The 16066-nt window shown below is 39.6% G+C and overlaps 1 protein-coding gene across 1 annotated transcript in view; it reads left to right on the forward strand.

Moving 5' to 3' along the window:
* Window positions 1–16066, forward strand: part of TMEFF1 (transmembrane protein with EGF like and two follistatin like domains 1) — a 126388-nt gene that overhangs the window by 52998 nt on the left and 57324 nt on the right. The window contains exon 2 of the mRNA XM_039549055.1: window positions 14310–14419. Coding sequence (XP_039404989.1) covers window positions 14310–14419 — 110 coding nt within the window. The remainder of the gene's footprint in view (window positions 1–14309; window positions 14420–16066) is intronic.

Consider the following 16066-nt stretch of genomic DNA (forward strand, 5'->3'; position numbering starts at 1 on the left):
GCTGTACAAATATCCTCTAGAAAGTCTGAGTCTTTCCTCTGTCATGAGAAACAGTGAATTTTAGGGTTTTTTTAAGTTTAATATTGATAAGTGTAACTGATCTTTGAAGTAGCAATTGAGTCAATACATGGATCTCGATATAATTCAGTGGCTTTGTTCTTCTCACCACTTCTTATAGCAAAAATAGGAACAGGAGTGATCATTTGAATAATGCATGGCGGATTATAATGAAATATACAATTAAAATTCAGTATTAGAATGTATACTTAAACAGAGCCCTTCTTTTAGTGTTCATCTTCACTATTGATTAAATGAGCTACTGACATGCACATTTTAGTGTCAGGACCTGCCATGCGCATCTCAGATCCAACCATTGTGTGTTTTCCCCATCTATGAACGTACATCGTGATACTTCAGGTTCATTTTTATACTTTTCTACCATTCTTTTAGACTGTGATTTAGAATCATATAAAAGCAGTACAGTCAATGCTCATGTAAGCATTAATAAAATGTTTCCAGTTCTGTATTTATTTAGAATTTCATAACATTTTTATGTGAAGTTCAGACACCAAAAGTATGGTTTCCTATCTGAAGACACTTCCATTTTTTTCATACGTTCCAAAGAAGCTGTTAAACAGTTTACCATAATATTTAAGGATACAGCAGCTATAACTATTGATTGAAGAGCTAGTTAGGATGCAGGTAAAAAGCATTGTGTTCTCCTTGTTGATCCTGTTTCAAGTAGCAAGTAAGTAAATCTCAGCAGATTTTATCATTGGGAGTATCCCAAAGTAACTGGAAGTTTTTGGAAAGTGCTACCCTGCTTTGTCACAGGCTGAGTAATAGCAGAACATAATGCCATTTAAGAAGTAATTCCTGATTCTCTTCAATATTTAAGACATTCCAGTGCTTATCAGCTGCAAATAAGAAATCGTTGGAAAGCATATGGCATCTGTTGCACACCAGACTATGCATTTCAGTACCTGGGAAATTACAAAACTAAGGGAGGAGCCTGGACATAAAAGCCTCTTTTTCCCACCTATAGCAGATGGTCAGATTTCTAATTTAAAATTTTGTTGGAGTTCTGGCATACTGCCATCTGACTCCACAGCTGCAACAGTGCAATAACTCTGTCACCTCTCTTAGAAAATATTTCTTGAGAGTAAATTTAATACCTAGTGAAGTGTTGAAGTTACAGCTGCTGGGAGCAGAATATAATATGTAAGAGATGGCCATGAGGCCCCGCTGATTTCCCTCACCTGGTTTCAAGCGAGGTTGTGTTTATATGAAACTGTTGTGAACAACAGCATTAGGGAATTAGAGGGAAGATGTTTCCAGTTATTTGTTTCCACGGGCCTTTCAGTAATCCTGTGTACGAATCAATCAGCAGTATCAGTGGAAATCTTGCCCAAAGAGCTTGATTGAGGTTATGGAAGACATCCATAATCATTATCATTGCAAGAAGACTGTTCCCTAAAAGTTTTTCTTTTGCCTCAGCTCTGTCTGTCTTTATTAACTTTGAAAATGCTGATGCGTATGGGCAGTGGTAACGCCGACTCCCGCATCAAGGGTTCCACCCATCTATCCCCTTAGTTATTCAGCTGAAGATGGAGGCCCACCCCTGCAGAGCTGCCAGAACATGAGTAGCACTGAACAGGTACTTGTGACATGGGAAATGCTTAACTGATTTTCCCTGGCAAGGCAAGGCAGACTCTCCAGATAGAAAATAAGTGTCAGGAACTACTAACTTGAATTAGATTTGAAATTTCGTTCTGGAATGAAGACCTGCCTATCCTGTGACCACAACCTGTCAAGTTTGATCTGTAATCTCTCTAGTGTGGAGGTTATGCAGACATGAAATTTACTTTTGTCTTCAGAAATTTGGGTATAAATTTCACTCTTCCACTTTCACAAACCTAGAAATAAGATTTATGACAGGTTTACAGTTTTCAGATCTTGCTAGAAGTCCAAAACCTTTGTTGCCCCCATCATCTTCTGATGACAGGTGATGTGCTGACATTTTTGGAAAATGTCTGTTGGATATTCTAGATACAGCAGGTTTCTCCCCCTCTTTAGTCAGCCTACTACAGCAACAGCAACGCTCCCAGTTGAGCCTTGTAGGAGTGGTTTCTCTTACAGTTTATCCGAGGAATGGATCAGCTCTGAAAATCTCAGTTGACTGGAAAGAGAGAGGGTGTGAGATGAGGTATCTCCAGTAGAAAACTGGTCCTGAGTGCACAGGGACACCACCTGCTCTGTCAGAGGAGACCACAGAGGTTGGAGCTGTGAGCCTAGGCTGTGAGCCTAGGTTCTTTTTCTGACCCTTGCAAAGACAGTGTCTTTTCTGAAAAATAGTATCTGTATTTGATTCAAGCCAAACTTACCCTCTTCTTTACCCCCCTGTCCCACCCTCCCTAGGGCAAAGCACATCCCCATACCAAAACTTTGTTCAAGCTCCTCCATTTTTTCATGTGTTGCTGCACAAGAGCCAACCCCCTAGAGTGTTGTGTTCCTGAACAAACAAGAGTTTTTCCTAGTGGGGCTATGAGACACGTTTCTGGGTTTGCATGGCACTGTCTGCGTTAGGCTCTATCACAGCTGCACAGTTTGAATTCTGAGCAGTGATTATCAGCTATTTGAATACAGCAAATGACTCCTGCAAGCTGCATTAATACATCAACATAACACTTTAGTTAGCATTAGTAGCCTTAGCGAGTTAGTATTCATCTTTTTCTCTCACTTTTTAAATTAATCAACCTGTACTGCCTTAATCTTATTGTGTCTGCTCCATTTTTGGTGATCACAATGATTTCCTAGCTGTGGTATTGAAAATATTTCTATTAAAGGGAAGGTGATGAGAGTGAGAAGAGATAACCTTGTAGCAAAGCAATTGGACAGGGACAAGTTCTGTTGTGGCAACCTGCCTTGGCTGTGTGTTGTTGCCTTGGATAAATCATTCTCTCTATATATCCTTTTATTCCTCATTCACATCCACGGAAAAGGAAACTCTATTATCTAATTTTTATCACAATTTGTATGACTTCTGTGCTTATGCTGTAAGTAGTGGACTGGTTCTCACCCATGTCTTTCAGAAGGGGGATCTGATCTTCACTGCAGACTCTAGGTATTTCACATGGCTGCTAATGATAGTAACTGGGAGCAATGAGTAATATCTAAAATGTGAGCTATTTGAAGTCACCTTTTAGATTTCTGCTATCGAATGGTTTTGTAGACAGCAGCATTTTCCCTGTAGAGAGTGAATAATTAAGATTAATACACTACCTGACAACGTTTTGTCAGAGATTTTCTGCTGCTTTTAAGGGAAAGTTTCCAATCTGGGAAATAAACAGTGCTTTAAAATGTGTCTCCACTGTGTAATTCTACACATTTGTAACCAATAGACAGAAACTCTAGTAACATAATTGTTATTTGCATAAAAATCAGGTCCTCGGAATTGTTTGTGTCCTTGATCCTACAAGCACTTAAAGACATTTTTTGTCTAACACATGATCAGTTCCATTTAGCTTATTTAGATATCACAAATGCTCAAGGTTAAGTCGCTGAGCAGGCATTTATAGTGTTGGAGCCTCAAATTATGTATGCCAAATGGCAAAACACCTTTTCAAACAGACTTGTTCCTCACTGAACACCATTTTGTAGGAAATAGTATTTTTCTAGAAAATTTACCAAAGGCCACCTGTTTTTCTTGGGTTTGTAGCCGAGAAATGCAAGGAATTTCCATTCCAGAGAGTTTTGTTCTTCTGTCTTTTTAACTCTAAAGGAAAAATGTTGTGATAACTGGAAAAGTAGAAGGGAAGGAGTAGTAGCATAGGAGCCAACAGTGAACATTGAAAATATTTTTTACTGAAAATATGGGGTTTGAATGTATGTATATATATTTATTTCTCATTTTTAAAATATTTCCCTTTTTTTTTCCCCAAGAAACATACAATTTCTGTCAATCATTTATAATGTGTGTAATATGCTGAGCATGTGTAATAACCTGAGTTGTGCAGTATAATCTATGTCAGTGCTGTGTTGGTTTATCCATGAAAACCTAGCAGTTCCCTCTGAGTGCTTTCCATTATACTTGCGAGATATTTTATTTAAAAAAAAAACATTTTTGAATTTATCTTCGTTTTTGAAATAAGTCACCATAAAATGGCTCCCAGAAGGTCAACTCATCCCAACATGTATTAGTTGACGACCTGGGAGGCTGTTCCACAGCTGTCAACACAGTTTCTGTGGAGCTTTCATGGACCAAGACTCAGCTGCTCTTTAAACCTCTCTCTGACACTGAAACCACAAGAAGAATAAGGAAAAGAGAAAGTGGTGAGGTTAATGAGTAGTTGGCTTTCTCCCCAAATGTCTTTAAAATGAAGTAAAACAAACAACAAGGAGCCAAGCAACTTCCATTAGACTTTCCTTAGAGAACATTCTCAACCTACATGTAGAGCTCAGTTCTCTCTTCATGCTAGGACTTGAGGAGCACTATAGTCAAACATGACCTCGAGAACGAAAAACATATATGGGCTTCATGGCAAATGGACATACTTCTGCTTTGATCAGATTTCTGCTGACTTCAGCCCTTGTTTCAACAGTGACAAAAACTCTCATGATCAGGCACTTTAAACGTTTCCCTTACCATTGCTCACAGAGACGAAGGCTCCTTTCTCTGACTGCTGCCCAGAGCTCTGTAGGCAGCGATCAGAGAGGGGAGATGATTGACATAGTTATAGAAAGGCTGCATCTTCTTGGCACCATAGTGCTGCTCACACCAGGGCTTGTTTCTCTTCTGCTGTAGAAGAAATGCAAGTGAGGAGCAGAAAACAGAAGGAGCTCGGGTTTTAGCACCAGGGCGAGGTAGATCCATCAGCCATCCATCCCCCACCTGTGTGCAAATGTAATTCTGGAGACCCAATAGAACCCGATACCTCTATTCCAACTCTTAAGCTGGCAAGCTGGTTCCTGGACTACATGCGTTCGAGTTTTGTGGAAGGAATGGAATCAGAATTTGACAAATATTATTTTCCAGTTTTGAAGTTGACTTGACTTACATATGTCACCTGCAGATCAAAGAAGAAATTCCCTGAAATGTTTATGGAAGATAATTAGTTGCTTTAGTGTTCATTTTTACAACCATTTTACTTGGCTTCAGGTTCTTCAGGAGTATAAATGAGGCCTCTGTTGTTTCAGTGTCTGAACAGCTTGCCACTCCTCTACAGACTTAGGGAAGTCACAGTCAGATTTACTTCATGAACAAGACTGTTCATGACAGTGAACAAGAGTTCACCTTGGTTTGTAACTGGCATAGAAAGATTTCTCCAGTACAAGGATTCATTAGCTAAAGCTATAGCTTCCATGGGAGCACTGTGCTTGCTTGATGTATTCTTATATGGGCAATGATGCTAGAAAGCAAGTGAAGCTCCCCAGCTTGGGGGGCAGGGGAGAGGAGAGACGGAAGACCCTTAACAAATTGCTTGCAAATGTTATGGTTATTTGACCATCTACTCTGCAAACTGAGAGACAGAGCAAGAGAGCAAGGGAACATTAAGGGAACAAGGACAGATAACATTTTCTCACTGACTGTAATTGCACATGCTGCACAACTGTCAAGTCTTAACAGTATAATTTACCCAAATGAAAAATTTCCTAGGAGTCCCATTAGTTGTCAAAGGCTGGTGAAGTGTAAGAGCACTATTTTTAAAGTTAACCTACCAGAATACATCCATTTGTATAGGCATTAGCATTCATCAGCACAAGTTATCCAGTATCCTAAAAGTCTATGTGTTTGCCAGATCTGAGTCTAAGTTTCTGAGTCTCAATATGGTAAGGACGTTGACAGTGTCATGAGTGGAAAAGAGTCCATTCCACTTATTTGCATGTGTTTGTGAAAAGAAACATATCACATGTGTTTGTGTTCTTGTCACATGACCCAGTCTCGTGGTTTTAATCCCAGCTGGAGACTACGCGCCATGCAGCCCTTCTCTTCCTCCCCAGCCCTGGTGGAACGGGGAGGAGAATTAAAGTAAAACTTTTATGTTGAAATAAGAACAGTTTAATAATTGAAAATAAAGTAAAACGCAGTAATAATGGTAAATAATAATGATAATAAAAAGGAAAAAAGTGATGCACAATGCAGTTGCTCACCACCCACTCACTGATGCCAGACTCCCCTTCTTGAACCTAGATTAGCCACCCTTCCTGGTAACTCCCCCTAGTTTATATACTGGGCATGATATTCTATGGTGTGGAATATCCCTTTGGGCAGTTCAGGTCACCCATCCCAGCTGTGCTCCCTCACAGTTTCTTTTGTGCACCTCCTCACTGGCAGAGCATGAGACAAGGGGAAAAAAAGTCCTTCACTTTGGATAAACACGACAAAAATCCAAAACATCAGTGTATTATTAACACCATTCTCATTCTGAATCCAAAACATAGCACTCTAACAGCTACTGTGAAGAAATTTACTCTACCCTAGCTGAAACCAGGACAACATGCTCTCAATTCCTCCAACTGGCAGTGGAGACATTAGATGTTAGACCCCCTTTCTCCAAGCATCCATTGATTTTCCATTAGGTTGTAGGAAGTCCCAGGCCTCTCCTGCTGTCAGATTTGGCTGGAATTGCCCAGTGAGTGCAAAGTTAAAGGAACAAACCAACCTGTCTGGGAAGTTGCAGCTCCTGCACAGCCTTGGTTTCCTTAGAGACTAAGGATTGATAATATATGTTGTAATCGATCTTGCTGTAAATATGCTGTATGAGCGCGTTCCTTGTCTAATATTTTATTTTAATTTTATGTAAAAATATGCAATGACATGCTAAGTTTTTTATAATGGCCTTGCATAATCATAGTCAATAATTTTTTGTAGTAAGACATATTCTGCTTTGTAAGCAAGTTTTGAAGTCAGTGTCCTGCATAGCTGCTGACAGAGAAGCACACCAGACCCAGCTCCTGAAGGTCAGATTGTTATACTGCCTGACCTTGACACATAAGTGTTTATGAGGGAGAAAATCATTCCAGGTTCCCACCACATCTTTCCCTGTCTCCAACCAACTGCACGGCTTGTCGATTTGTGCCATTTGATTACTTATTCACCTACAGGAATTATACAGCATTTCTGAAATACTGTCAGAGCTTTTAATATAAGAAAAAAGTGCCTTAGCTTTCTCTGCGAGTACTTTTTTTTCCTTGATGGAAAAAGAAATGTACCACCGGCTGCACCCAATATTTTGACGGAGCTGTCATACAAACATTCGTCACTATGGCACTTTTCCTTACTTTTTTCACACTGAATAGAGTTAGTCTGAGGCACACTAGCAATGTGAATATTGCAGTGTGGGAGACTCTCAGGTTCAAAGCCAGTCTTGTTACCTTGCTGTGTGAGTGCTAGTTGTTAAAAATTGCTGTGGTTTCCTATTGTGTACAAGAATACTAATTGCTTTAGCAGCATGTATGCTTTCAGTTTTCCTCTGTTCGAAAAGGAGACTGTGGTGATTTGAAATGTAAAAGTATAATCATCCTAGATAAATTGGACAGCACTTAAGCAATCAAAAGCTAATGTGGTCTTGTAAAAGTAGTTTTAGGGAAATATTTCAAGGCTTATTCACTCAGATAGCATTTTCAAGAGCCAAAGCACAGCTTTATTTTTTCTTTCTGCACAATTGAGCATTAAATATTGCATTGAGACACAGCAAAACAGGTTTTGCTATCCTCTAATACTGCCTAAGATTGTTTTCAAAATATCAGATTTGCCATCAGCCACACAAGGCATCTGTCAACTGACCAATTTAAAAAAATGTGGGAGTATCTGCATTCTGTTAGATTACAGTCATCTATATTTTTTTTAGGGTAAATTCATTTTAATGATTTTGTTTCTTTTTTTAATTTTTTTTCATATAACCTCTTGACTGTCCCAATGAATTGTTTTCTTTCAATTCAAGTGTGAAAGAAATTTATACCTTATCACAGAATGGACATTTAAATGACTTTTAACTGGTTTAATTATTTAAAGCTTACATTTGTTTTAGATTTTCTTTTGATACAATTTCATTTTCCTATTTTTCTTCTCTGATTGCCTGTTTTTAAAAGTTCTTTTTGTTATTCTTCTCTTTCCACTCTCCACATTCTTAATTTCTTAAAATTTTTTTTTGCTAAACTGTCCCTCAAATCAGTGGCAGCAGACATCATCAAAGGGGATATGCAGTGCCTGAAGGGTACCCCTGAATTATTTCCCACTAGTTTGTCTTTTTGTCTGTTTTCTTTTCTGAAAAACATAATTTTTCATATGAACCAGAGAGTATGACCCATTCTGTCTTGCTTAGCCTTGTCTGACACAAGTGAGTATTATTTATTTGGACAAGTAATTGCTAATTTTGTCTGAGGGGTTTGTCTGCTCTCTTTTTCTTCACCCACAACCTATGACAATTTCTGAGAAGAAAATCAGCAGACATAAACTCTACAATGCAAATTATTGTGATTTACATAATCCACAACTGCTGAAACATGAGGATAATAAAATGCTCTGGAAAACCTAATGCAGAGATTATTTATTAGTTTCAAATAAATGGGGATCTCAGGTTTTGTCAACAATACATACTTGCTTGGGAAGTTCATGGCTCCAATGTTCTAGTAATGTTTTGTTCTCTAGCTGATGAAGCAAGAAAAGCCACTTGCTCCTTTGGTTGCAGTGCTAAAGCCAGCAATGCCCCAAGGAGGGCAACAAGGATGGTGAAGGGTCTAGATGGGAAGCCACACAAGGAATGGCTGAGGTCACTTGGTCTGTTCAGCCTTGGGAAGAGAAGACTGAGAGGAGACCTCCTTGTGGTCTGCAGCTTCCTCACAAGGTGAGGCAGAGGGGCAGGCACTGATCTCTTTTCTCTGGTGAACAGTGACAGGGCCTGAGGGAATGGCATGAAGCTGTGTCAGGGGAGGCTTAGGAATTTTTAAGGTATTTTTCCTAATATATATATATATAGATATAGATATAGATATAGATATATATCTTTTCCTAATATATATCTTCTTATCTAGGAAAGAGATATAGATAGATAGATAGATAGATAGATAGATAGATAGATAGATCTTTCCTAGATATTAGGAAGTCCCCAAAATTATGCCTTCTGTTCAGAAAGCTTTCTGTTTTCACCCAGAGCCTGGGTGAAACAGCTCTGTAAGCATTTGCATGACTTCCTGCAGGAATGGCCTTTCTGGACATACTTTGAAAAGCTGTGGGATGGGACTGAGCTTGTAGATTAAGACATCTAAATGTAAATGTTTATGTATAGATAGGTGTATGTGAGCTAAGTGTCTGAACCAATGTCAGAGTCACTGCAGGTGATGAAATCTGAAGTGGCTGAAGCCACTGACAGATGGGGTGCTTGTATGTCTGCATGGGATTGATAGGATTTACAGGAGAATTGTGCAGTTTTGTTCTGAGCTGGCAGCAGGAGGTGGGCAGAGGTATTCCAGGGACATCCGAAATACTTCCCTGGAGGATCTTTTTTGCAGCGCCACTCAAACTCACCTGGTTGAAGTGGGCAGGCTGTCCTTGGGAACCATGGGGGCAGAGGTCCCCATTGTGTGTATTATCTTTGTTGTGTGGCAAAGGGTGTGACTGGCAGGTAAACCTTTATTCAAGAGTTCAATTTAAGACTCAGGTTATTACTGTACTTGTCATATGAGCACCTCAGCTTTATAATTCCTCTTATAAGGGAAAGATTTTGTTGGGTGTTTCTTTTTTCCGCCATTAAATTCTCCATTCATTTATAAATAATTTGGCAAAACCAAAAAAAAAAGGCCAATGACTTGTCCAAGCCAGTCTAGAGTCATAAGGTTGACTCCCAAAACTGAGCAGGTTATAGGTTTTCTGTTAATCAGATTTTGCCTTCTTTGACTGTTTTGTGGTCCTGAGAGCTCATCCAGTCATAACGTCACTATCTCCAGTAGACTCTGTGGGCTCTAACATATCCTTACACAACATAATTTCTCCTGAGCCCTTTTCCAATCCAATGTTGACACCATTCAGCTGTTCTTACAACTTTGGGGGTTCTATTAAGCTGTAGAGATACGGACTTTTTACGAATTCTCCCAGGTCTCTGTGTGTATGTGTGCGTCTATATATGACCTCCACGAGTGGTCATGCATCCTAATTTAAAGCTTGGCTTCACAAAGAACAAATTATTTGGAGGACATAAAAGCCTTGCCTTTTCCCTCTAATGCAAATGGTGAAAGTTGCTTCCCCTTTTTTACCAAACCCATAGGTCAAGAGCAAAAAGCAACAAGGGGTCCCAGCACCTCTACTACTTGGAATCTTACCCACAGAAAGAGAAAACAGACAAATAGGCAGGCAGAGAGGGTTTTTTCTCAGGTGTAGCTGCAATATTCACATACTCATTTTCACATGGGAAAGGTATTTTTTGGTCCCTTATATCCATTCATCATTACTGTGTACTATTGCCAACCCCAGGAGAAACATGAGTTTTGAAAAAGCAAAGTGAACAGATTTGCCCATCTTAGATTTTACTTTATTCTTGAGGTATCCAGATGGAAAAAACATGTTTGATGTACTTAAAGCTACAAATATGATTTCATCTTCAGGTTCAGCATTTTGACACATGTAATTTACCTTATAACAAGAGCCTCAGAGAAATGCATTTTGAGGTCACAGGCAAAAAGCCAATCCACAACTACTTGTATTTAGCTGAACTTCACATTCTCCGAAAGGAGTCAAAATAGAGATGGCTTTCCTCATTTTTAGTGATGTAACAAATTATCACATAGTGAATTCTTTTCAACAGAGAAAAAAAGACAAACCCAGAAGAGCTTGCTGTGGGTCTTTGCAAGCTCCTCTGTGCCAGTCAGCCCTCACACAACCAGGAAGTGTATTGGCAGAACAGATACTAGCAAATCATTTTTAATACCTCATTTCAGGTCTTTGGAGATTAATTTTATCATAAATTTGGAAGCCTGATTTAATTGCGCTAATTATGTTTTCTGTTGGGAATTGATGGATTACTATCTAGCACATTGTTACTGTGTGTTATGAATCACACTGAGGCTTTCTCTTATTTATACCTGCTGAAAGTCAAGGAAATGAGTTGCAGTAAGCATAAAAGAAACATGCAAGAAATTACCCTAAACCATTTGCTACATGTTCTTGCTCCTCTCATGGATCTGTTCTCACAGTTATGATTCCGTTCTTCTGGAAATAATTGCAGAAACTCCTTTTTAATTCTCTGTCTGTGGGGAATTCACTGAAAAGCGAGCACACTTCCAACATGCAAGACATCTACAATTCCTCTTCATATCACTCTATTAACTTCCATCCACATGTATTCATTTTTGAACTGAATGCTGTGGGTACAGAAGTAATTATAGCCACCACACTTCTAGGTACTTGTGATTCCATCAGATGTAATCATGCACATGTTGGAGGCTTGATTCTCCTGCTGCTGGAATTTGCCACTGAATGGAATAAGGGATTCAGTGACATCCTGTCATAGAATAAAGTTCATCTGTCATGTTCAAGTGCCAGTCACCAGGGTATCTTGTCTTTTGTACAACTTTGGGAAATCATGTTGTCTCCTGGTCTCTGCATGACCTTTCCTGTTCATTTAATGCCGTAAAGCTTATAATCAGTGTTTATCATTTATATGGAAAGAAAAACAGTCCATGTCTAAAATGACGTAACCATTAAAATCACAGTGTGCTTTCTGTCCTTTTAATTCCTCTTGTGGAATTAAAAAAACCCCCAAAAGTCTCTTTTTCTTGAAGTGAAGGAGGTTCACAAAGGCTGATTTTGCACTGCCATCTTCTTATCCTTTCTTATAGTTTTGTTCTGAAATCTTTCCCTTTCTCTCTGCCTTTTGCAGGCAGAGCAATAGCTAAGCTAGGAACAAGTACATCTCGAGTTCAGCCTTGATGCTGAACTGCTATCTGGCCTCTCTTTCTGACCCCACCACGTCCTTCCTCTCTGAAAAAAAGTGAGGTACCTTGCCCACCACTGTGGTGAAGAGGCTCCTTTCTGGGTGTTCATGTGCCCTCTCCACACTGGGGGGAGCACCAATGTTGAGGAAAATTCTGCACTACTCTGCTTAAGCTGTTGGATGTTGTGTAGACTCCCAGAAATTCAAGCAGGAGTTGCAGCTCCTGAGGGGTTTCTTCTGCTGGTTGGGGGCACAGGGTAGGATGTTGCAAAGCACTGAGTCCAGCGTGTTCAGCTGGGCATTGTGAAGGGGGGACCAACATGTCATTATTTACCTGACCTGATGAACAGAGGATTTTGAAAGCAGTGCATGCTCTAATTTGACTGTATGGTTACTCCTTTTTAGAATTGCATATTCTCAAGTGTGATATCACCTAAAGGTGGACCCTTCTTTCAGATATGACAATCATTTCCCCTTAATTAATTTTGATAGTTTGCTCATCTTTGTGGAACAGATCTTCATGAGGACAAAGAAAGCACATTTCCTTCAGGAGCGAATTATGAACACATTAAATTGAAAAGCTGCGATGTTCTGTCGCGTTACCTTGGTCCCTACAACGCAGCAGTCATGCTTGATAAACGGCGACATTAAGAATAACATTAGAGAACACAGGCACGGGGTTGTGATGGCAACCAGGATATCTATCTGCCCATTGTTATACACATTGCCCTCCTCATTTATGCCTTTGGGAGTGATGGACCTATGGAGGAAAAGAATCAATATGTTTCTCAATTTTTTCTCATGGCTGACAAAAAAATACGTGGATTATAACTGGACTTTCCATTGAGCTGTAATCGTCTAACTTCAGTGCCATGAAGAAGTACATAATTATGCTATGTTAAATATAGAAGCATGGGGCATATGGTAAAAATTATTACAGTAATTACTGTTTGTTTATTTATTTATTTATATAAACCGTATATGTGGGTGTATAATGTTACATAAATGCATAGGAGCAGTTTTCCAGGGTGTCTATCACTGTCATACCAAAGTGCTGCAGCTGCTGTGAGGAGGAGGCTGATTGCCTATTTAAGACTCTAAGTGGCAGCAACGATTATTTTCTTCTGCTTTTGACCTACCTTTCCTCATTTCTGAATGGCTGATGTTCAGTTCTTTCTTTAAGCCAGTTTTCTGGATAGGGCTTGCTTATTAAAAGTCACAGTCATTATTTTAAATCACGCTGCTGTCAGTGAATATCTTTAGTGGATCATGCTTGCTATAGAGTCCTGAAGGCTTATGACTTGAACCATAGCACCGACACCTTTGAATGATATCCTCTGATTTCACTGCAAATTTAACAGTGCCAGGGGATTTTTCCAGAGCCCTTGGTGTAATTTTCACCTTTTCATTGGAATCAATGGTACCAGCACTGTTCCCACACAGCCTGATGAGGTCACATTTAGGCAGACACTGACCACATCCATTATCCCACCTGTGCTTTCTTTTGCTCTCTCTCCTAGATATAGTTCAAGTCAAATACTTATTTCAAAAGAATGTATTTATTCTCTTTTAAATCTAGCCTTGGACTGTGATGTCCAGAAAGAGCTTGAAGCCAGTTAGGTGACCTTTGTGCTGGAGCTAGTGCCTATGCAGTTGGTGTGTAAAGCCCCTTGGTTTCCCTCTTGCCAGCTGTGCCTGTGCTGCAAGCTTACAGTGACAGGAGCTGCCATTTGTGCTCCATATTCTTATGCAGGAGCTAAGACACAGATCTCTGGTTCATTACTCTGGCTCCTACAGTGCAAGCAAATTAAAATAGTTCAAACACAGTTGGATTTATTTTTAGTCTGAAGGATAACAATGTGGCCATGGCAGACTCTGGAAAACCAGGCAGAGAAATTCTGATGGTTTAGCTTTTCTACTTCCTCAGGACCTTTGTCAAGAGTAAAGCAAAAAGAGGTAGCAGGTGAGAAACATGGGCTGTAACCTATGTTAAGCTCCTGAATCCTGCTAGAAACAACTTCTGTAAGAGAAAGGTTTTATAGTGGGGCATCCCCATCAGGGGAAACATGGGAGAGCCTTTGGGCAGTATAAACACATCCTTTCTCTGTATCTGTTTATTTGGTGAATCAGCACTCAACCATAACCACTCTGCCAACCAGGCAAAGCTGCCTCTGGGGAGCAGGACCTGCCTCTGGAGAGGAGCCCAGGGGCAGGACTGAGCCCATGCAGGGCAGCCTGGGGAAGAGCTCTGGCATTTTTCCTTTGATTTCTATATGGGAGAAAGGCAGCAGGGATGCTCAGAGGGTTTAAGGACAATGCAGTCCTCAAAATGACTCACCTTAAAATTTTTTTATTGTCTTCTTTTTCTATTTTTTTTTGCAGAGTTAAATGTAAGGGAATCAGATGTAAGAGTGTGTGATGAATCATCATGTAAATATGGAGGAGTGTGCAAGGAAGAGGGCGATGGCTTGAAATGTGCGTGTCAGTTCCAGGTAAGGGCTGCCCACCTTTTTGTTTGCTGTTTCTGACAAATCTTTCAGGTGTATTGAAGTATTTGTAGAGTCACCGCTTCAAAAATTCCACTCAGCAGCAGGCTGATGGAGTCTAACCATAAGCTCCTTTTTCAATGGCACTGATTGGATCAGATAATAGCAGGGTCCCCAGTGATCATAAAGGTTATGAATTAAAACAGTGAATTAGTCCTGCTCAGGAAAAAAAAATTGATAAAAATGTCTTCTGAACTTTTAAAAAGAAGTAAACAGCGAGTTCAATTAGCATTGTCAGTTTTTGAGACTTTAGTTTACAGTCTTCATCATGGTAATCTTCCCCACCCCCACTCCTGCCACCAATTTTTTTAGAGAAAAAGCAGTACAGCAGTTCTTTCTTTCCACAGTTTATAGCAGAACAAATGTATCAAATATTATGTACAGGATTCATGGTAAAACTGGAAGAGCTGGTACTGTTATCAGCAAAACCTGGAGTGGGCTGTCTTTCAGTGTTTTAAAAACAATTTGTATTCTGTTTCCAATAAATAATAAATCAAGGGGAACCAAAATAGCAACAGTGTGTATATGATCTTACACTGGTTTTGGATTCCAGTGTTTCAGAGCTGGCTTTCGATAGGGTGCAGTTTACCTATGCTGGGGGCATTGCTCCAACTGCCTTTTAAAGGCAGAAAAAATTCTTATGAGAAGAGGTTTCTTCATCTGTCTTCAGTCTGTCTGTAATATTTATTTATGAAAAATAGTAAAATCAAAGCTCAGTAATGATTAAAAATAAAAAAAGGAAAATAAATACAATCCTAGGATAGCCAAAGGTTTCATTTATTGTCTGTGGGTAGTATATTTTGTGACTTCCTAATATCCAGGGCGTGGAGACATAAAAAGACAGAACTAGTCCCTGTGATAAATTGTTACTTTGTTTTGAAGAGCTGATTAAAAAAAAAGAAGTATAGTTTTTAGGCTACTTGCATGTTTTCTTGTACTTCTTGAAAAATTTATACTCTTAGGAAAGAAGTCTAAGGATGAGGAGAAGGTATTGTGTTTTTCAGACATAGAAACTTTAAATTCTTCCTGTTACTCTTGAACTTAATTGAGCTTACTCAATTTGCTGCAACTAGCAGCACCAAAATATTCCAGGCAACAAACACCCAGCCCAAACTGTTAGGTCCTTCACATGCAAGACTATTTGAGAGCTAGCTAATTTTTTTCTGACATTGCAAGGCTTTGAAAGGAAAACAGACACATTTGTGTACAGTGGTTCAGCTGAAGTGGCACTGAAAGGAAGATGTGGGAATATCAGCCTGTTCTTCCTGAAGTGTGTTTCCTATTCATCACGGCTACAACAGAGCTGGATAACTGTGCCTCTGGTCCTATCCAGCAAGGTATTTCGTATGTTGCTAAAACTGCAATTTTTAGAAAAATGTGCCCTAACAAGAGAGTTGCAAAATTAAATTGGTCTGGGATCCAGGTTGTGGTCAGATAAGATGTTCCTGCTGGAGGGAAATCACAGAATCCCAGAATATGCTGAGTCGAACGGGACCCACAATGATCATCTGATCCAATTCCTGACCCTGCATAGCACCATCCCCAAGAGTCACACCATGTACCCGAGAGCATTGTCCAAATGCTCCTTGAACT

Source organism: Corvus cornix, chromosome 2, assembly GCF_000738735.6.
Source record: "Corvus cornix cornix isolate S_Up_H32 chromosome 2, ASM73873v5, whole genome shotgun sequence".
In the NCBI taxonomy this organism is placed as follows: Eukaryota; Metazoa; Chordata; class Aves; order Passeriformes; family Corvidae; genus Corvus; species Corvus cornix.